Below are 21,630 nucleotides of genomic sequence, written 5' to 3'. Positions count from 1 at the left end.
CACGTAAGGAATTAAAGCAGATTACACAAACATTTAGTATAAATACCTATGAATCCTAATTTAGGTCAGCAGCAAATTGTACAATACACCTTCATTAGGTACCCACTTGTGCATATGCTTAAATTCTGCCAATGAAAAGTAAGGATTAGTACAAAAAATAAAGACTATTTCTGGGAAAAACACTATGATATTATACAGTGTCCTCCAGAAGTATTGGAACAGTAAGGCCAATTCCATTACTTTTGCTGTAGACTGAAAACATTTGGGTTTGACATCAAACCCAGGTATTCCCAGGTATTTACATTTACAACAGATGCACAAATTAGAAGATGGCACCTTTTGTTTCAACACACATATATTTTTTCATTATATAGTTTTTTTTGTAATATTTTTGATATGAAACATGAAAACCATAGAGCTGTGTGTGGGTGAAAAACAAGCAATTGTGAATCTGAGAGAAGATGGAAAATCAATCACAAGCATTCCACATACATTCGTCATAGCCACTACAACCATTTGGAATGTCTGAAGGAGAGAAAAAGTGATGTACTAAGTAACATGCGTCAAACAGGTAGACCAATGAAAACATCAGCAGTTGATGATGTGAGAGCTGTAAGAAAGACCCTAAAACATCAGTTAGTGACATCAGTAACAACCTGCCAAGGGCAAAAGTGAAGGTATCGCTATCTACTGTTCATAGAAGACTTCAGGAACAGGAGTACAACAGCTACACCTGAAGATGCGAAACACTTTGAAAGAAGAATAGGAAGGCCAGGCTGGAATTTGAGAAAAAGTACAGAAATGAGCCGAGACAATTCTGAGACAATACATTTATGGACTTGATTTTTTAGACTGTTCTTTTTGTCAAATTCCAGCCTGACCTTCCCATTCTTCTTGCTAATGAGTGGTTTCATCTTCTAGTATAGCCATCGTACCTTTCACTAAGTTTTTTTGATGTCAGAACAGTTATAGGGTCTTTCTTTACAGCCCTCACAACGTTTCATCATCAACTGCTGATGTTTTCCTTGGTCTACATGTCTGAAGTCTGTGACTTCATTACCAAGACAATACACCTCTAATCTAGGGATAAAAGAAAATTAAAAAAAAATAATTAATTATGCAATGAATTTTAATAAATTAGCTACCATTATTTTTGACAGCCCTAATGATTACGACAACTTTTGAACATCGGCGGGGTTCACCATGAGCTTTCATTCAGCCTCACAGACTGGCTTTCTTCTGCGTCGGGAGGACGCAGCAGCTTGCAGGCCTGGTGAGCTGAATGCCCGGCGAGCGAAGCGTCCGGGGCGGAGGCGAGGAAGGAGGGGCGGCCTGCGTGCTAGGCTAAAAGCTTGAGCGACTGGGCCACCGCTACCGGGCCTGCTGCTGGCCAGCGTCCGCTCTCTCGAAGACAGGATGGACGATCTGCGAGCAAGGATTGCAGCTCTATGTGGGATCGGAGAGTGCTGTGTGCTCGCGGAGGCCTGGCTGGACAGAGGATATACCGGACTCGGCGGTCCGGTTGGGGACATTTGCCGCTTGCCGCAGAGATCGGACTTCAGCGTCTTGTGGACACAGAGCCTCGGGACTGTTCTCCCCGAATGTTATCAGCATGTAGGCTTTCCCACGAGGGCAAATTGCATCCTGTACCAAGTCTACAGCAACATGAAAGGTGCTTTGAAGGCTGTTCCAAGTCCCCATTTTGGAAAAGCTAATGTCTCTTCGTTGTTGTTGCTTAAATTATTGGTATTAATGTTTCTTCTGTTCTTATTCATTTTCTTGTGTTTTTCTTTCTTTCTTTCTTTTGGGAGAATGAACAGAACAAGAATTTCATTGCATAGCAGAACTACCTGTTTTACTGTGCATATGACAATAAAACTCTTGAATCTTGAATGATTATTATGAGCTAGTACAGGGCTAGCTAAAACTTGTTCACAAGTGATATACTGCTGGTCCTGAGAGAGTTGTGTGCCTCCCTCTGGGGGCTCGTCACCCACTTCACAAGTTATGTCTTTACAAGCCTGGCCAGAGTTCCACTCAACACAGCAGTGTGAACAAATGGCTTGCAAAATCCTCTCCAAAGGAGGAGACTTTTATGTACACGTAAGGCAATATAGAGTAAGGACCACATCCATATACCAAGGATGTGCAGTATTATGTAGTAATTAAATTTAATGTAGTACTTAAACTTGGATATACTTTAGAGTACTCTGTGCACAGCCTGTATAGCAGAATAGCTTTACTATCCTATGAAAATGACTGAAAACACAGCCATTATTGGCTAAATAACACAAGTGAGTACAATATAATTATACAATACAATACAACATCTTGCCTACAGCTAGCACAGTAGTGGTAGCGTCATTGGTCTGGGGCTGCACGGGTGTTGCCACCACTGGGTAGCTGCGGTTCATTGAAGAGAACTAATTCTGACATGTACGCTAACATTCTGAAGCGCAGCATGATCCCCTCCCTTCGTTCCAAAGCGTGATGTGTGTACTAATTTTTGTGTGATTGTAAGGTATGAAGGTATGAGGTATGAAGGTGTACAATTAGGCCTGGTTCTGCACATTACCGAGTGCCATTTTTCTTTTTTTCAAAGTAAAATATGGAGGGAGTACAAGAGCACAGTATATGGAATAGCCACATTGCTAAAGCAGACACTGTGTGTCTCACAGCGAGGGGGAGGAGGAGGAGACGGAGACAGCGGAGGTGGGGAATCAACTTTTGGAAGCTTCATTTACAAAGAGCTGTGAGGTTAAGTAGCGTTTTGAGCAAACGCTGGGTCTGTGCGACTGAATATCAATGGGAGGCTTAAGGGCCGAAGCAGACACTTAATCAGGGCTCAGAACCAAAGTAGAGGAGGAAGACTTGGAAGAAAGAGAAGGAGGGGGGAATTAATATGTAGCATACACATTAATTATGCAATCACACCCTTAATCTGAGCAGATCTGGACGAGCTTATGCTAACAGAAGCTCAAATTTACTGTAATGACAGCATATTTACATTGACTAAAACTAGGGAATCAATATGTAAATGTAATGTTTGTTGTAGCTAGCTGAGAAAGATTGGATATGTGTGGAGAAGGATGGGAAGGATGGATGCATATGTAATGGGGCTGAGCAGAAGGACGAGAGAGAATTGTGTGCCGAACAGTGAGAGAGGGTGAGAAACAGAGCCAGCATAGATGGTAGGGGTAGGGACACATAAATAAGGATATAACTAATATCGTGATTATGTTTGGACACAATCCTGAGATAGTGCTGGCAGGAAACTCCACTTCTAAATAGACCGAGACAGAGGGTAAACTGACTGGATGTGTTACTCTGTCCTTTCAGCAAAAAGGGATCATCAGGAGGCTATGGGAGACTGAGACATTTGGTGTTTGCCTGGGTGGAGTTCTGCTCAAGATTTAGCTCGCTCATTGTGTTCTATGGTAGAAATATAGAAGAAGAAGAAAAATGGCCTTTACTCATCACCCGTCCGTACATATACAACATACCATACAATACGACAAGGGGGTAGACAGGAGAGGATGACTGGGCGATAAAAGGGAGAGAGGAAAGAGGAGAAAAAGAGGGAAGAAAAAAAATGAACTCCAAACTATGCTCCCATGGGGGAGTACAATGTGGGACTGGCAAAAAAAACCTTGGCAGTATACAGTGGCGTGATTTCTTATTTGTATGCTTGATTGCCACACTTAAAAGACTTCAACCTATGTTTGGATCCTGCAATGGACATGTCAGTGCCTAGACTTTGCGGCGTTGCATCCAAGTCAGCTCCCTACTTCCAGTCTTGTTCCTTAGAAGTTGGTATTTCTGATATTTAGCACTATTTGCGCTTAAGTGATAGTGAATATTTGTTTTTTTCACATGTACATCATATATATAGTAGAATCCATTACTTTTTTACAGACAAACTCGTGCTCGTGTGAGTGTCAAACTTGAGTGATATCAGACCACATGGACTTGTTCTGAAGCTTAATATGTCGGAAGGCGACTAGCAGAATCTGAAGGTTCAACTCACTCTTATTAACAGACAAGGACTTTGTGAAATGTTTTCTGATCAAATCTTTATTTTTAGACATCAATAGTACCCCGGATGTTTGAACCGCAACAGTCTGGGAAGCACTAAAGGCCTCTGAGGCCAACAACAAAATTATGAAAGGATTTCCAGCTTCCACTTATATCCCATGAACGCAAAATCAGATTAAGGACGCCATAGATACGGTTAAGGCCAAAAAATCACCTGGCTCAGGCGGCTTCCCTATTAAGTCTATGACGTCACTGGGAACAGTCACATCAATAACACGTCTTCAATTAAGGTATAAGTAACTTTAAAAGTTCATTTATTCCTATCATTCACCATTTATATATGTTTATATGCATTTTGAATTGTTCTATGAATGTAAAAATGGAATTGCGAAACTTTAAAAACGTGTTAACATTTTTAGTTTTCCGGAAGGGGTAATGGACATTATTTCTTCTGGGGATAAATGTATTCTGTTAGCATCTGTTTCGGTTAGAGTCAGACATTTTGGAATGGATTCATGACGCTAACCAAGGTTCTACTGTATATCCAATGCAGGAAATTCAATTCCACTAGTACTCAAATTATTGCAGAATTCCCAGGCCCAAGCCACCTCTTCCAGTTCCACCGAGAGGACACCAAGGCGTTCCCAGGCCAGCTGTGAAAAAGAATCCCTCCACCATGTCCAAGGGCCTCCTACCGGCTAAGTAAGTTCCAGATCACTGCAATACCAAATCTGTAGCAATAATAGCAAAGTCCCATTATCTTGAAATACCTAAGTCACCGATTCGCCTGACCTAGATTACTGCTAGTGACTAATTTCCACCGGTGATTGGCAGTACACTGATGCTTGTAAAGTTGGCACTCAGCTAAATGTGACAAGTATAAAGAACGGGTCGGTGATTACGGGTCGGTGATTAAGGGTCCAGATAATGGCAAACATCTACAGTACCAGTATCAGTTATGTGTCTTTATAAGAGTGTTTGTGTGATTGTTGTATCTATTCTGAAAATCAAATAAAATAACTTGGAAAGAAGAATCAGTCAGCAATAATTTTTCTTCAGTAGAGATTACATAAAGGACAAAACCATGCTTTTGCCATTTGAAATGTATACACAAAAAGATTCAATTTTGTCAATAAATCAAGAGAATTCGTCAAATGCCCTCAAGTCACCGAAAGGGTTGGATTGTGGTTTCCTAAGTTCTTGCTTCTGCCTCAACTGGCTAGGTGCATCTGAAGGTACTTGAAATGGCATAAGGGTGCCAGGAGGAAAATGTCATTTAACTTTGTAGACGGGGAAAACTGAGCAGTTTGAGTGAAGGGGGTGGGGGGGTGGGGGTAAGGGACAGATTGGTTTCATTCTGAGGTAAGCCCGTCTCTTAAGCTGTGAGTCCCCATGGCACAGAGCAGACTCTAGACCTTATTAAACGTGCACTGCCACATGCACGCACACAATGTGTCAAATGCATTCTTCCTAAACGCAGTGTCAGGGTTTTCAGACAAAAGCACACGTCTTTACGATCACTTGTTGCCAGCAGGTACAGAGGAGGTCAGGAAGATCACACCAGGTATTCTTACCTCCTCCACATTTTGCATCCACAACAAAGAAGCAGGATGCGAAACCATTCAGGCTGTGTTGTGTTTTGCTCTGCCATCTTGTCCAAGTTAATCAGCATGCTCACTGTTAAATCATTTCCTTGAGAGCATCTGTCTGTCTGCTGCTGATCACAAAGACCAGAGATAAGGGACAATGGAAAAAAAACAAAACCTAATGAATCTTTTTTTTTTTTTTGGCCATTTAAAACTCCTTTGCCAGGTCAAATGAAAATTACCGTTCTTTGGTAACAGTTGAGTAGACAGTGGGCAGTGGAGTTTGAGGGACAAACAGAGAGGAAGGCAAAGAGGCTCCCCTGAAATATTCATCAGACCATCATCATTTATGCAAGAGATGAGCTCCTCCTAGACACCCGCTCGTATTCGTCGACATGGCAGTAGAGAGCACACTTCAACTTTGCAGCAATAACGCCGCATCATATCGCTAGCTAAATAACGAGCAGAAATAGATGTGCACTCTGAGTGCCTTCAGATTTATTTTTAATCAAACAAAGACAATTAATAGGAGTTTACTCAGCAGCTTGGTAATGACACTGCAGCACTGTTTAATCAGTTTGATTTCACGATGTGTATGGCACGTGAGCCGAAGTTATTTCTAGGGGTTTCACAAACCAGCCGCACGAGATTCGGTTCACCAGAACAATACGAGACGAGATTTTAACATTAATTTTAAGAAAAGTACAATGAAAAAAATTTGACTGGACAAAATACTTTTATTTAACCAAGTCACAAAACAATGCAGGTGAGTTTTGAAATGTTTATTGTCCCACAATTTGACTCTAGTAAACAATATTGGTTCATTTAGGGCGATACGACCCAAAACAATTTTTAGTCAAAAATTCAACCAGTCTGACTGTGAAATAAACAGCTGGATACTGAACAGTGCAGTTGAGGCTTCCTAGATTCCAGTTGTTTTTTTGTAAGGGAATACTAAAACATGACTAAGTTTAATTTGACATCTCATTCACTTCTCTTCCCGAAGTATTAAAGAAGTTAGCGCAAATTTCATACAGGGAAATAGTGCCTTTGGTTCCCATTGCTTTAACATTGAGTCAAGACAAAAGCTGCGATTGATCCACGGACCAAGTACTATCAAATATATAACTATTTGCTTTTAAAGTCAACAGAGTAGCCATTTACGTTTTTTTGATCATCAAAAAGTCCAGGGAAGAAAATAAAGTGTAATTTCATGTAGAACTTGCTACACACAGCACACTACAAATTGCATGTACACAGTAATTCTGGGGCAAAATCAACATATTTCGCACCATCAGATTTTAACTAAATTTCATCTGCAGATAGATATAAAGTCAATTTATATCCTACAAACACATTTTTATCTTGTTCCATGAGTTTGAAAGGCTTAAAGTTGGACTTAACTCTCGAAGCACTCGTATGACTCGATGTGGTCCAACACTACAGTCAAATCTGTCTATAGCGGCCACCGAAGGGAAACGGCAAAAGTGGCCGCTATAGACAGGTTGGCGGCCATTTTGAATTTGTGCGCACATGTATTCACAAAAAGACTGGAGCAAAACCAAGAGACATAGGGGAAAACGCTCTGTTGGTAGGTAAATCTAGGTAACAGCTCCGGTGAGGAAACTAGTAATATCAATAACAACAATGAACCAGCGTCGCACATTCGACAGCGCTGCCGTTTTATCTGCCACAAATGTTAATTGACCGCAGATGCGCAGCCACCAGGCATGAAGTGGCTGCCTCTTCCTCCCCGGAGAAGGCACAGCCCGCCAAATAAGAGCACAGAACAGGGGATGCTCGCTCCGGTCCTGCAGAACGTCAAAATTTCTATCTTTGATTTTTTTTAAACACGATTTTAAAAGCAAGAAATAAAAATTTTAGTGAACGAGCCCGAGGATATATGTACAGGATACGCGTGAAGCAGTCATGAATGGGTGTGTGCGTGAACAATTGAGTGCGGAGGAGGTGCGAAGATCGTCGCAAACTAACAATACCATCGCTCCTTTCTTATTGAATGGGCCTCTAATCTCTAATTAGTCGGCAATTAAGTGATATTTTAGATGTTTTATTCAGGTGTTTTGGCTATTTTAGAATCTATTCACGGCATTGCAAAGTGGGAAGATTACCGTTTTGGCCGTCATTGAATCTTTTCAGGGCGGCATTGCAAAGTAAGAAGACGGCTTTTTTATGTTGAACTAGGACTCAGTAATTAAAGTCTACACACGACGGCTTCATTGCTTAAAAACAAAACTTTTTCGCGCATGAAGCTTCTGCTTGAGTCTGCATTTTGGCCGCTATATGCGGTCAGCTATTGACCAAGGGATACAAAATGGGTGGCCGCTGGCCGCGTTAGACAGGTGACCGCTATACACAGGGGCTATAACGTACATTTTCTGCGGGGGATTTTTCAGTGGCCGCTATAGGCAGGTGGCCGTTCTATACAGGTGGCCGCTAAGACAGGTGTGACTGTATATAAAATGTGGTCCAACACTGTATAAATATATATAAGTATAAATCCATTATGAAGTGTGTCCATAACATCACAGGCAGACTGAATCGAGTGTAGCGTACCTAGAGTCACTCCTGACAGGAAAAAAACTCAAACTTGCGCTCTTTGGAGAAGACGAGTCAGCTCCGTTTATTCAACTGCACGTGCCAACCACACTGTCACCCTTGGTAACCACAAAAGTCGCCTTGACAAGTCATTCAACAGGCATTACGAATCAACTTACGCCAAATTAAACTGACACAAGTAACCTTTAACATCTTTTATCAGTAAAAGTGCTAAAAAAAACACACACATCCATAGAGAGCCTGCTGTGATTAAATCCAATGCTTTATTTCCTTGTATCAATTAAATCAATTGATTACCTTTTAAACGACGTTAGATCGACGTATGTCATCCAAAATGGAAAGTTGCTGAGCACAGATCGATGTAGTTGAATCACAGAAATATAAATCGACGTATCGATGTAGTGGATGAACCGTTACACCCCTAACGGGACCCTTTAAATTGCTAATAAAGAAGTTAGCCTGTGGAATACGCTTCGTTTTGAAGCCACACATATACATGTCTTTCAATCCATGCTGCTCGCTTCAGTTGACTTCTCTCCTGGTTCATCTGTTGTATTTAGAGTCACAGTATCAATGTACAGTTGACAAAATGTTGACGAGTTAATATTATTTTTAAGATCTTTCAAATTCTTATTTAAAGGAAAACTGCACTTTTTAAATTTTGCCCATCATCCACAAACCTTATGTGAGACATGAACACATATGTCTTTTCTGTGCGTTCTAAAGATATAAAAACAGCTATAAAGACGCAGCTAACAATGCACGGAATGGGAAACACTTATTCCGCTTATAAGGCCTTCTGAGAAAAACTCAAAAAAGCGGCAACAAGGCTCCATTTACATATAATATGACGTGCATATTAACCATGCTCCAGCAACATTGTTATTATTATCAACATTGTTTCACCAATCGAACTACATTACTGGGTATAGACACTTTGCCACACCTCACCATCTAGCTACTAGCCGGCTAGCGACTAGCTTCACCACACACTTGCCCGCAGCAAGTCGATGCCGCAATTTCAATGCCTCAGGCCACTACCAAAAGGTAACGCTACATATTGGAGCTGCCGCTACTGCTGCTGTGTTTTTGTTTTTGAGTTTGGAAAAATTAATGCTACGTATAGGCGTTCGCTTCTACGTTGCTATGTGAAATCAATACGTCCAGGAATGAAGTTTCGGTAATGCTTGAAGGACTAAAATACGGAAAAATATTGTGATAAGTATTATATGTCATCATAAATGTCCCTGTTACTACATGGTTACAGAATGTACACTGTATATAAAACCATAAAACATTTTTGGGAGGTTTTTGGAGGTGTTTTAATAGCGGTCTTTGTAAGCGGCAGAGGTGTATCACTTCACGTGCAGTAATGAACTGCCTCTTTTTATATCTTTGGAAGACACAGAAAAGAGAAAAACGTGTGTTTCACGTCTCACATAAGGATTGTGGATGATGGGCAAATTACCCAAAAAAGTGCAGTTTTCCTTTAAGACATTCTACAAGATTTTATGAGCATTTTAGACATTTTTAGGCCTTAAATAATTGAAATGATTGGATTTTAGACTTTTTAATACTCCGTAGATACCTTGTAATTTATTGACATGAATGTACATTAATAATAGTGGAAAACTGCCTTGAAGATATTTTTCTTGTCTTCTGGTTGAATCACATTGTGTGAGTGGCAACATGCATGTTGGCATGAAAACGCTATACAATTTCGCTATTAAAGGACACGCTACCATTTCCAAGTTGTTGTTGGAGTGATGAGGCAAACCTCACGCTCTCTAATGACCACAGTACACAAAAGTTGTGTGTACTGCACATATAAAAGGTGTGAGCAGTTTATTTTTATTACGAGCTAACAGCTTCTCTGGTCCCGCTGTGAGCTACAAACCCGGCCCATCGCTGTAATCAGTCACCCCCTCCCCTTCACCCTACATTTCGGTCATTATAGGGGCACAAATTTATACACAAACACGTTAGTGCACAAAGAAGCCCACCCACTTCTATTCAACCCCAACATTCTTATTACACCAAAACAGCTGGCATAGGATAATGAGCTCCTGACACCTAAAATTATATCGTTGACACTTTTGGAGTAAAGGCAACGACGATGCAAAAAACCCCAGAGTGATTAGTGGGGGAGTGAGAAGACATGGGTGAAGGTGCGGGACCACTGTGGCGATAAAAACAATGAAAATTGCTTTTTATATAGAATAATTAATAGCAAGTCGATGCCTGGATAGTTGTCATTACTAAGGAAATTAGGATTACAAGAAACTGCTTGTAGTGCAGTGAGCCGTATTAATATTTATAACATTTATAACACTTTACAATTGTGTTACACATTGTCAGATAAATAGGCGTACAGGTGTTCCTCATGTTATAATGTTCTGTGTTTAGGGGTGTAACGATTAGTTTTAATAACGATTCAATTCGTATCACGATTCGTGGTTGCCGATACGATTCAAGGACGATATGGGTTCATTTAGAACGATACGATCTGAAACGATTAAGTAATTTTAAATCAATTCAATAACTTTTTAGCCAAAAATCCAACCAGTGTGACTGCGAAATCAATACCTGGATACTGGATAGTACAGGTGAAGTTTCCGAGATTCCCGTTGTTTTGTTGTTGTTTTTTAAAAGGGAATCAGGTAAAAATTATAAATAATGCTTACATACGTAAGAATAAATTATCAGTGAGTACAAATAATTTGTTAAAAATGCAATACAAAATCAGGAAAAACAGAGGGTGGTATATCTTGCCATAATTAATTAATAGTGCAATCCAAACCTGCACTTTGCCCCTTATGGTGAGGGACATTATGCAAATTCCTCAGCAAATGAATGTGGTATGGTATCTTCAATTAGGTGTTGAAACTTTCTCACCTGTACGGGCCGATGGCAGCAGGGGCTTTTTTTGTGCTGATAATCCTCCTGATCAGAGCAGCCATTTGAAAGAACGGTGCAGCAACTAGCAAGAATACACAAATGACAGAAGTTTTGCAGCGGACATATGTGTTTTGACCTGGACACGCCGTGCTGGATGATGACGCCACTCAGCGTCACTGCTACTGGACCGTAAACTACTGTTTAGAGGTGTACAAAACGTCCTTATTTGCATATTATCCCCAAAAATGTCACTCAAAAACGAGTTTCAAATAGTCAATGTATTGATTACCTTTTAAACTATGTTATATCGATATACATTGTCCGGAATGGAAACTTACTCAACACAGATCGATGTGGTTGAATCATAGGAACATAAATCGATGCATCGATGTAGTGGATGAATCGTTACACCCCTAATAAATAAATGTCTTCTTTATCTACCTGTTTCTGTCCATAGCTTCTGGAAGGCCTCCTTGGTGTCATTGTATACATTATATCTACTATACCGGCGTCTTTCCTTCTTTGGTGTTTGTCTCCTTTCTTCCTCTTTCGGAGTTAATGTGGGTTGGTAAACTGCCTCAATTGCGCATTACTGTCAAGTACTGGGATCAAGTGTGGAGCACGAGTTTGTCAATAACAAAAAAATATTCAATAATAATAAAATAAAATTGACAAATTACCTGGTAAGGTTGCCAACTTCTGGAAAAATAAAAAAGGTACGCCTTATTGGCAGGGCCAACCAACTTGACTGTTTTGTTTTGGGATTTTTTGCCTTTAATTGTGTGAAACAAATTATGCACTATTTGACACAAACCTGAATTTAATTTGATGCCTTTTTAGGACTAATACAAATTCAGGGGAAGGTAATTGTTTACCAATTAGGGGTGGGAATCTCTGGCCACCTCATGATTCGATGGAAGTACAATTCAGAGGCCTGCGATGCGATGATAAAACAATGCATATCAATGCAGCTTTTTTGCGATCAATAGTTTGTAAATTTTTTCATGCATAATTTTTTTCTATATATAATTTCTGTTTACTCACTGTGTACTACTTAAACAGAGCATATTTGTAATGATCCACAATTAAAATAAACATGAAACAGGTTAATTTACTTCCATTATCTTTTAATAACTGGGCTACGTGGGTTCCAAAGTGCGCAACTAAGCACGAAAGCCCTGCTTCTCAACAAGCGAATACGGCCACAAATCCTTCGCAATAAAAGTTGCGAACGACTTTGTGATTCGCTTCACCTTTTCCAAGTTGGGTGGAAAATTAGTTTTCGCCTCTTGTCCAGCTCATTTTTACCTTCAACTGCATGAAAGCCAAAGTGCTTCCAGACGCTCGCTTTAAATCCAACGGGTGCGGGTCGGAGTTTACGCTCAGCCATTCTGGTAGCGTCTTCCAGGTGCACCACCATAAACAGTCTGCGCAGCATTTCCGCTTTCGGTCTTTTTGTTCTGTTTATTTTTTTGTTCTGTCAGCATCAATTATTGACGTTTATGAATCAATGAATAATCGTCAATGTCCATATCGCAATTAACAGATTAAAATAATTGAAATATCTTTCTTATAAAAATCTGTTCTGCTGGTCAACTGAATACGAAACACCTATTTTTATCTGGTCGCACATGCGCGAGTAGATGAAAAATTCACTCACAATGTCTCATACTTTAGTCGCAAAATGTGACCATTAAGTCGCAGTCTGGAGCCCTGTGCCACAAATCCACTTATATTTTTGCCATTCATCATTGTTTCCAAAAGTTGATGTTGTGTGTGAATGCATAAAGGTGAGCTCTGAGCGCTAGTGTTCTGTGGCAAGTTAATTCATGCTAGCACACTGCCCGTCATCCACATCCAACAACGTGATAATCATCTCTCTTGAAAAACTCCAGGCTTGTGCCACTGTTGAGTTTGTATTCATTTTGTACTTTAATTGTATGCTCTTAGAAGCTACTTTTCTGCGACTTTTGTTTGCTACAGTCAGACAGAATATTCCGTGCAGCATTTTAATTTGAAAGCCGGAAGTGTGTTTTTGGTAGTCATCTTTCCTTCACGTTAAGTTTTCACAACTTGTGCTTGTGGTTGTTTTATACAAAACACACAATGAAGTAGAAAAACATTCGGAGAGCGCAGACCTCTGCCAAGTGCCATAGTTGCCTCCATATTGTGATTACCACCAAAATAAAAATCCAACATTTTTTGGATCAGTCTTTCATATTTTGTAGAACCTGTTGGAAACTTGTCCTGTATTTTTTTTTTTCCAAGTGCTCCGACCATTTTTTGTGGAGTTATGCACAAATGGAAAAAATGGTCCTCTCTCGCAATGTTAAAGAATCCTTTAAAAAATTCCTGGATCCAGACGGTGATCCAGATCACCCCCAAACTTGAATTAGTTCTTCCATATCCCATTTCCAACAATTCCTGAAAATTTCCAAATCCATTCAGAACTTTTCAAGTTATTTTGAACACAGACAGACAAACAGAAAAACGCTGGCAAAAACATAACCTCCAATAAGCGCTGCGCGGAGGTCATGTTTTATAAAATAGCATTACACTATATACAGTACATTCTAACTTTTCACACATACACACATCAGCCCGCGTGGCTCTTCTTCTTTGGTGTTCGTTACCCTTCTTCTTCTTCTTTTTGAGTTAAATACTATTATTCCTCTCGCCCGATAATCGCTCATACGTCAGGACTGCCACAAATTTTTACATTTTGATGGTCCAGAACCGGGAGCTCCAAAACTTGGAACCAAGCCATATTCACTTTTGTTACATTTGCCCCTGCAACATGGCATCAGTTTCACGGATCGCCATGAAATTTTCTGGAGAATGTCTGTCGTAACGGGATGAACAAAAAAGTCAGCGTGGCCCATATTCTAAAGCTATTTAGGTTACAACTGGTCACAGACTAGGGCTCATATTCTGACGAACCCACCTACAGACTTTGACCAAATAAACCCAAATCAGAACAATGGATACTGGACAGATGGTCAATGATAATTTGCAAACTAATTTGGGCTGTGCCATTTAATGTGGGATCCCGCTATAAATCAGTTATCTGTAATTGAAGACGAGTCCCTGCTATGATGCCATACAGTTACTGAGGTATTATAACTCATTCTGTAAAGCATTGTTTGATTCATATCTTAATGTGCAATTCATACTTTCCACCAAAAGATAGCACTGTTGGTCCATAGAAGGGATGATGCATTCTAATTTGGGCAGTTCATACTTTCCACCACAAGATGGCACAGTTTTCACACTGATTCTATAGTATACCAAATGATAGTGTCATGTACCTTGTAATACACATTTTGCTATTCGTAAAACAATGGTAAAGAATACACAAGAAATAAATGTATATTGCATTTTCAAGGGTGTACACGCATTTCATATATTACATATATTTCATTACATTAGTTATTAATTTGATCTCAACAAACTTTTGACAATGATATAATTTATGTGTGATGATGATAATATCCTGATATGCTGAAGAATGTGGTGGAAAGGAAACACTCTTCTCGGGCCCAAATATTACGCAATGTTCAGGGGGCCGCACCCTAGATGCCTGAGAGCTGAGCGTAGCAGAGCCTGAAGGATTCTAGTTACAGAAATAATAGTGTTTCTATTGTTAGTATTAGCATTAGTTTTAGTAATTTAATTACTACTACTACTACTACTACTACTATAGTGCAGCAGTCAAAGTAGTATATAGTAGCATTAAAATTAGCAGTAGTTAATAACTGCTCCAACCCGCTGCTGAGGAATACTTTGTGACTGCAATGGCAACGCTCAGCTAAACTCTCATGCAAGCAGACCGTGCTTTCTAAAAATAACTTTAAATCCTTTAACATCATTGAATTGTGAATATCTGTCGCTGTGATGTGTGAACTTAACAACTGATATTCCTTGCTGGATGATGTTTACGTGACACAGATGAAAAGGACAATGGCACATTCAGCTGCCAACGGTGATTGTATTACTGCTGTGGCTTTACAGTGAGCTGTGTGACATTTTAGAGGAAAAGATTTGTTTATGCTCCAGAGCATTCAGTGAGATGAATGAAGCGGTACTGGATTAATGAAGCATTCTAACTAAATCTCCCCTGCCACAAAGGTCTCTCCCTAATGGAACAGAGCAGTTAAAAAAAGGAGAGTGTAGGAGTCAAACGCATATACACTTTGTGGAAAAACAGCTAAGAGGCAGCAACAGTGACAAGACTGGAACATACAAAGTATATTTACACAAGATATTGCAGCAGTAGACGTTCTTCTGAAAATGTGACAATGTGCGAAAATGAAAGAACCTTTGGGTCAAGCATCTATGAATATACCGGTGTTGTTTATACACCCCTAATCAAAATTTTAAGACCAGATGAAAAATTGCAAGAATTTACAATTGGCTCTGTTGGATCTTGAAGAGGTTCTAAGTAGAACTTCAAAATGCAAAAAGAAAAAAGAGGAGTGAGACAAAACATTTTATGAGTAAGCAATGTATTGTAAACCATTAAAACAGAAATCAGCTGTTCATCAGCTGATCAAAATTTTAAAAGCACAGCATTTAAAAGCCAAAATCTTGGAAATAATGTCGTCATTTTCTGTCAAGTCATTCACAGTGTCATGATCCTCTTGATGGCAAAGGCAAAAAAGCTTTTTCTCTTTGAACATGGTCAAATGGTTAAACTGCATAAGTAAGTCCTCTCGCATCCCCATTGCTGCCGAGGTTGGATGCAGTAAAAATTTCTTAAACTCCTTAAAAGGTCCTGCGGGTTATGGAACAAAAAGGTCAAGTGGTTGTCACCGGCCCTGAGTAAAATAATCCAATTGCCTGTTTGTCAAGACACGGGACGATCTTCGGCCACATTAACGTTGTTACAGGTGGCGAATGCAGTCCAATAACCATCAGACAACATCTGTAAAAGATGGGTTTTAAAAACAAAAAAAAATCTTCAAAGACATCGTCTCTTTCAAGGACACAAAATTGCCCATTTGGAATTTGCATGGGAGCACCAAGCATGGAACATTGTAAAATGTGGAAGAAGGTTTTATTCTCTTATGAGAAAAAACGTAACCTCGATTATCCTGATGGCTTCCAACAATACTGGCATGACAAGGAGATCCCACCTGAGATGTATTCCACACAGCACACTGGAGGGGATGCCATCATGCTCTGGGGAGCCTTTTCCTTCAACGGAACAATGGAGCTTCAGGTTGTGCAGGGGCGTCAAACGACAGATGGCTATGTTGAGACGGTGCATTGGGGCATCCCTCATGATTGACGGCCCTCGTCTGTGTGGTAATAACTGGCTTTTTCAACAGGACAACGCTGGAGTTCACAATGCCCGTAGGTCAAAAGACTTCTTCCAGAGGAATAACGTCACTCTTTTGGACCATCCTGGGTGTTCCCCTGATCTAAATCCAATTGAGAACATTTGGGGCTGGATAGCAAGGGAACTCCACAAAAATGGACATGAGCTCCAGACAGTGGATGCCCTCAGTGAAGCCGTCTTCACCACCTGGAGCAGCATTCACACTAGCCACCTTATAAAACTCTGGCATCAAGCATGCCAAACAATTTTTTTAAGGGATTAACAAAAATAGTGCAGCTACTCATTGCTGAGTCCTTTTTTGAAGATTTTATTTACATTTTAGGGGGGTTTCGAGTTTTTGTGAGCTATGAACAGACTTTTTCAGTTTAATGGCTGTTTGTAATAAATTGTTTAATCAAAATGTATTGGTCTCACTCCCATTTCGTCTTTTTGCATTTTAAAGCTCTACTTAGTACCTCCTTTAGATCCAACAGTGCAAAATGTAAATTCTTGCAATTTTTCATCTGGTCTTAAAATTTTGATCAGGAGTGTATCTGCTGGCAGCAACTCTTCTACTAGTAGTCATAGACTGCCACCTAATGTTCGTTCTCAGCAGCTACACACGTGCCACAGTCATAAGTTTTCAGTTTTGCTTTTCATCCTTTTACCACCAAGATGGTAGAAGGAGGTAAATACCTGTTTTTGCTGGTGCTGGCTGTGGGGGCAATGTCTGGGGTCAGGACATACAGGCTGACATTCCTGGGCAGATGTAAACTTCGAAGCACCGTCTGATGACATACAAAGAAACAATAGTGGGGTGTTTTATTGATAGACTTTTTAATATTGTCATAAACTCTAAACATGTATTTTATAAAAACACAGCACGATATCCTGCCATTACAAAATAGTGTTGAAACAAGACACCTGACACAAACTAAAAGGATCTTTGTAACGGAAAAGCACATTTTTCTTACTTATTATCTGTGCTGCATCTGTGCCTGTGCATTTTTTAGTTCATTCTAAAATAATTTGGTCCTAACTCATTAAAACGGTCTTGCCCCACCTTACCCGTCTGAGCTACCTCACACGTACACTCCTGTTTGATCTCTCAGGTCAGCTGATCAGCTACTCCTAAAGGTACCAAAATCGAAGAGGACATTCAGATGTGATGTGATGGGGCCTTTCCTATTGCTCCTCCCACAGTGTGGAACAATATGGCGATATACACTAGGCAGCCCCCTTTATTGTCCACTTTCGAAACTCATCTTAACACCCGCTTTTTGATTTTATTTATTTTAGTGTTTCATAATATTTTAGAGTTAGTGTAGAACTTGGCTTACTTGTGTCTTTAGCTGTTTTTAGGTTTGTTTTTATGTTTTATATTTTATCTATTTCTGATGTACACCACTTTGTTTTCAAATGTGGTCATTGTTGAAGGGCATCATAAACAGCAAACAGTTGGTACGGAATGTTGGTGGTGTTTCCGAACTCACACTATCAGACACATCGCCACTCTTCCATCCTTTCAACTGCATTTTGGATACAGGAACTCCAAGCTCTGTCTCCAGTATTTGCTTGATTTCACCTGTGGTTTAGAACAAAGTTTTCAATGCAAACATGTATTCATGTGCAAGAAGACTCGTTATGGACATCAGCAGTGGAGTATGCTGCTCACCAACTGTTGTGCCGTCCTCCAGTACCAGCTCAACAGTGCGCTGTCGGTACTCCACCTTGAATTCGAGCATCCGAGACTGGCGCTCTACGATATGTCGGGAGGAAGGGGAGCTGGGGCAGAACGTAGAAGCAGAGGATGACAGCGGTCTAGGAGACGAAAACAACGAGGAGCACGTAGGAACGGCTCCTTCGGCTGCTGCTGTGTCGGCTGCTGCTGCTGTGTCGGCTGCTGTTGCTGCATCGGCTGCTTCTGATTCTCTGTGCGGTCCATACATGCTGGCCTGGCTTGCCTCACTGGAAAAGTTACTGTTGAAGATGTCAAAAGGTTAGCATTACATTGTGAGATAGTGAAAAAAACCAACATTTTTAACATACAATATATGGACGCTCTCCTACATTAAGACAATGGACATTCGGTGTGCAACGGTACAAAGAACCCACAGTACGGTTCGTACCTCATTATCCGGGCTACGGTCCAGATATGATTTTTAAAATGAAGCATGAAAATGAAATTGTGATCTACTGGCAGGTAATTCTCCAATAAAATTCTCCAATAAAAAAATAAAAATATTGATATAAAATACAGAAAAATTGAAGGATGTGGGGGCCACTTTAAAAATAAAGATGCTCAATAACAATCGAGTGTAGGCCAGTACATTGTACTATGAGCTATATTAACCTTTGTCCAACAGATGAAAATTCAAATTAGTAATATAGAGTAATACCTCGTTTATAGTGTTTAACTGGTCCCAGACTCAACTGCGATAGGTGAATTTCCGCAAAGTAGGATTCCTAAATGGAATATTTTCATAGTTATGGCATAGAAAACCTGTTTACGATCTTCTGAATATGTTTAACATTATAAGCGCCATCTAGACATGGCTCCGCTAAACTAAGCTAACCCAGCTATCTTACACTGGCTATTGCTGTACGCAAGCTCACGGTCAAAGTTTTTTTTAGCCGACTTAGCCGATGTTTCCGGTTGCCGCCTCGACATGTTTACTTCAGGAGGGGGATGGTTAGTGCTTGCGAGGACATGCCGCTATAAATGATCGTCCGTTGGGGAAATATTTCCCCACACTAACGTTCCTTCTCCTCACAGTTACAGCATTTCTTCACACTCAATTTCCGCGAGATTCCACATTTAACAGTAGATTCCGTTTTTATTGGCCAATTCCGTGATTCCGTCCCCGATTCCGTGATTGGGGAAATCATAGGGCCCTAAGCTCCCCTCCCCACCACGCAACAGTCCAGCCCCCCGAAATCCACTGGCGATTGTGGACCTCCCGACACTGCTCCCCGGGGCAAGATCTACTAGCAGACCAAAGCAAAAGCCGCTAGATCAATCACCTTCAACATTAAAGCTGTATCTCATGCACCTCTCCAAGCGTTTTCCATGATGCGCACGTAGCGCAAAGTGACTGCTCTGAAGCAGACAAGATGTCCAAGATCACAACCAGACCACAAATGAGTAACATCACAAGCCTGTAGAAGCCGCAAGGTTTAAAGCACGAGAACAAAATATTGGCTTATACACTGGAAATTGTGGGACTCATCTTTGTCGGTTTACGGATGTGATGTGTTCAAAAAACGGTATACCACATCTCAACGTCGGAGACAGGAGGCGAGCAGGCGAGCACCATAGCTGAGGAGATCCACTGGGTCCGAGTCGCCTCAGCGCATCGCCCACACAGACTGGTGGGGCTGTTGCCTATACTCTATGTTATATACTTTTCGTCCGCTGTTAGGCAGACTGTCCCTCACTTGAAGTACTGTATGTACTGTGTGGGAAATGGGACATTAAGTTGCTGGGAAGGCTTTTCATTAGCCTAGACAGGAATACGCACGCGCGTGTGTGCGTGCGCGCGGTTTCCCACACAGTGAAAAATGTATTGCAAACCCGTGCATGGTAGACCAAACGGTCCAGTATTTTACAATAAACCATTGCATCCCTAGTGGACATTAAGACAAAGCAGATTAATTGCGCCCGCCTAACAGACAAACTGAAGAGAATTAAATGAATTGGTTCTACAGCTGGAAATACATTTTCTTGGCCAAAAGATTGTTTTCTTGTAAGGCATGCAAGGCATGCTTAGTAAAGAGGATACACAGAAAAGGAAGTGTATTATGAAACAGGAGCACTTGTGTTGCAACCAACTGGCTCCACTTCAGGTTACTTCATTAGAGTTTGTGAACTGTCCAATAGCATGGCATCCTGGCATCGCCAGCCACTTAGAAAATGTGCTGGCTGCTGCTCATGCTGCCCGTCAGCCTCTATTCATGGAAACAAGTGCCATTAGAAAGACCGGCAATCATCTCATGGCCCAAGGGCCTGGACCACACTGCAGCAAAAAGCATGCACACAAAAGGTGTGAGTACAATACAATGCAACTGAGTGGGTTCACATGGGCTTTGTGCATTCATGAGTGTCAACTAGCCGTAGAATGAGTGTGAAGGGTACAAAGGAAGCTGTTTTATTCAGACACTGTGTACGACGCCAAGCTTGGATGGAATGTCTCCTTCAAAAGCGTATCGTGTAGCAAGAGAGAAACCATAGCCAGTTCATTTTAAAGTCATTGGGACATGTATGACATGATTAGGCCCGATATGGGCAAACTATGGCCCGTTAAAGGTTTTATGTATATATATATATATATATATATATATACACACACACACTGCTCAAAAAAAATTAAAGGAACACTTGGAAAACACATCAGATCTAAACTGGAGGAAAAATGATCTTGAATATCTTTCCTGATAATAAGTGGGTGATGTATTAGTAACAAAATGATGCCACATAATTTGATAGAAATGAAAATGATCACCCTATAAAGGGGGGGAAATCAAAGACACCCCAAAAATGAAAGTGAAAAAATGATGCAGCACACTGGTCCATTTAGCTAAAATGTCATTGTAGCAACTCAAAATGATTCTCAGTAGTTTGTGTGGCCCCACGTGCTTGTACGCATGCCATACACACACACACACACACACACACACACACACACACACACACACACACACACACACACACACACACACACACACACACAACAGAAATTCATTCACAACTGGACCATACTGGATCATAACAATAGAGAAGCATTGGAGTGGAAGGCAGCTTCCGGGTTGGAACTTCTGTTACAAACGCCACTTGCTCCTCCTCCTCCAGAGAAGAAGAAGTGGCGAAAATTGTAAAAATGGTAAATATTTCAACATTGGAGCAGACGTCTACCACAAGAAATATACCTTTTCATTTTATTTTATACGGCGAATATAACAAGATGTGTTTTGGTGTCATGAGCGCTTTAAGCATTAGCATGCTTCATGGCTAACGAGTAAGCCTCCCATTTATTTATTTTAAATTGAAGAAAGGGTTTCAAACGGAGTGTGGAAGAAGGACAGAGAGTAAGAAGCCAAAAACTTGCCACTTTCACACATAATGGGGTGAGAAAAAAAATCAAACTTGACCTGCAGTGTGAACATAGCCCTAGTGACCCGGATACTACATGACTTGTCTTTCAATATTTTTTGCCA

General features: G+C 40.6%; 1 protein-coding gene across 1 annotated transcript in view; it reads right to left on the bottom strand.

Moving 5' to 3' along the window:
* faf1 (Fas (TNFRSF6) associated factor 1) overlaps window positions 1-21,630 on the bottom strand; it is a 96,373-nt gene that overhangs the window by 64,878 nt on the left and 9,865 nt on the right. Inside the window, exons 4-6 of the mRNA XM_054789366.1 lie at window positions 18,092-18,396; window positions 17,910-18,001; window positions 17,113-17,204 (exon numbers count right to left, since the gene is read on the bottom strand). Of these exons, the coding sequence (XP_054645341.1) occupies window positions 17,113-17,204; window positions 17,910-18,001; window positions 18,092-18,396 (489 nt within the window). The remainder of the gene's footprint in view (window positions 1-17,112; window positions 17,205-17,909; window positions 18,002-18,091; window positions 18,397-21,630) is intronic.

This window comes from Dunckerocampus dactyliophorus, chromosome 10, assembly GCF_027744805.1.
Source record: "Dunckerocampus dactyliophorus isolate RoL2022-P2 chromosome 10, RoL_Ddac_1.1, whole genome shotgun sequence".
Lineage (NCBI taxonomy): Eukaryota > Metazoa > Chordata > Actinopteri > Syngnathiformes > Syngnathidae > Dunckerocampus > Dunckerocampus dactyliophorus.
This window is presented reverse-complemented; position numbering and strand designations above follow the sequence as displayed.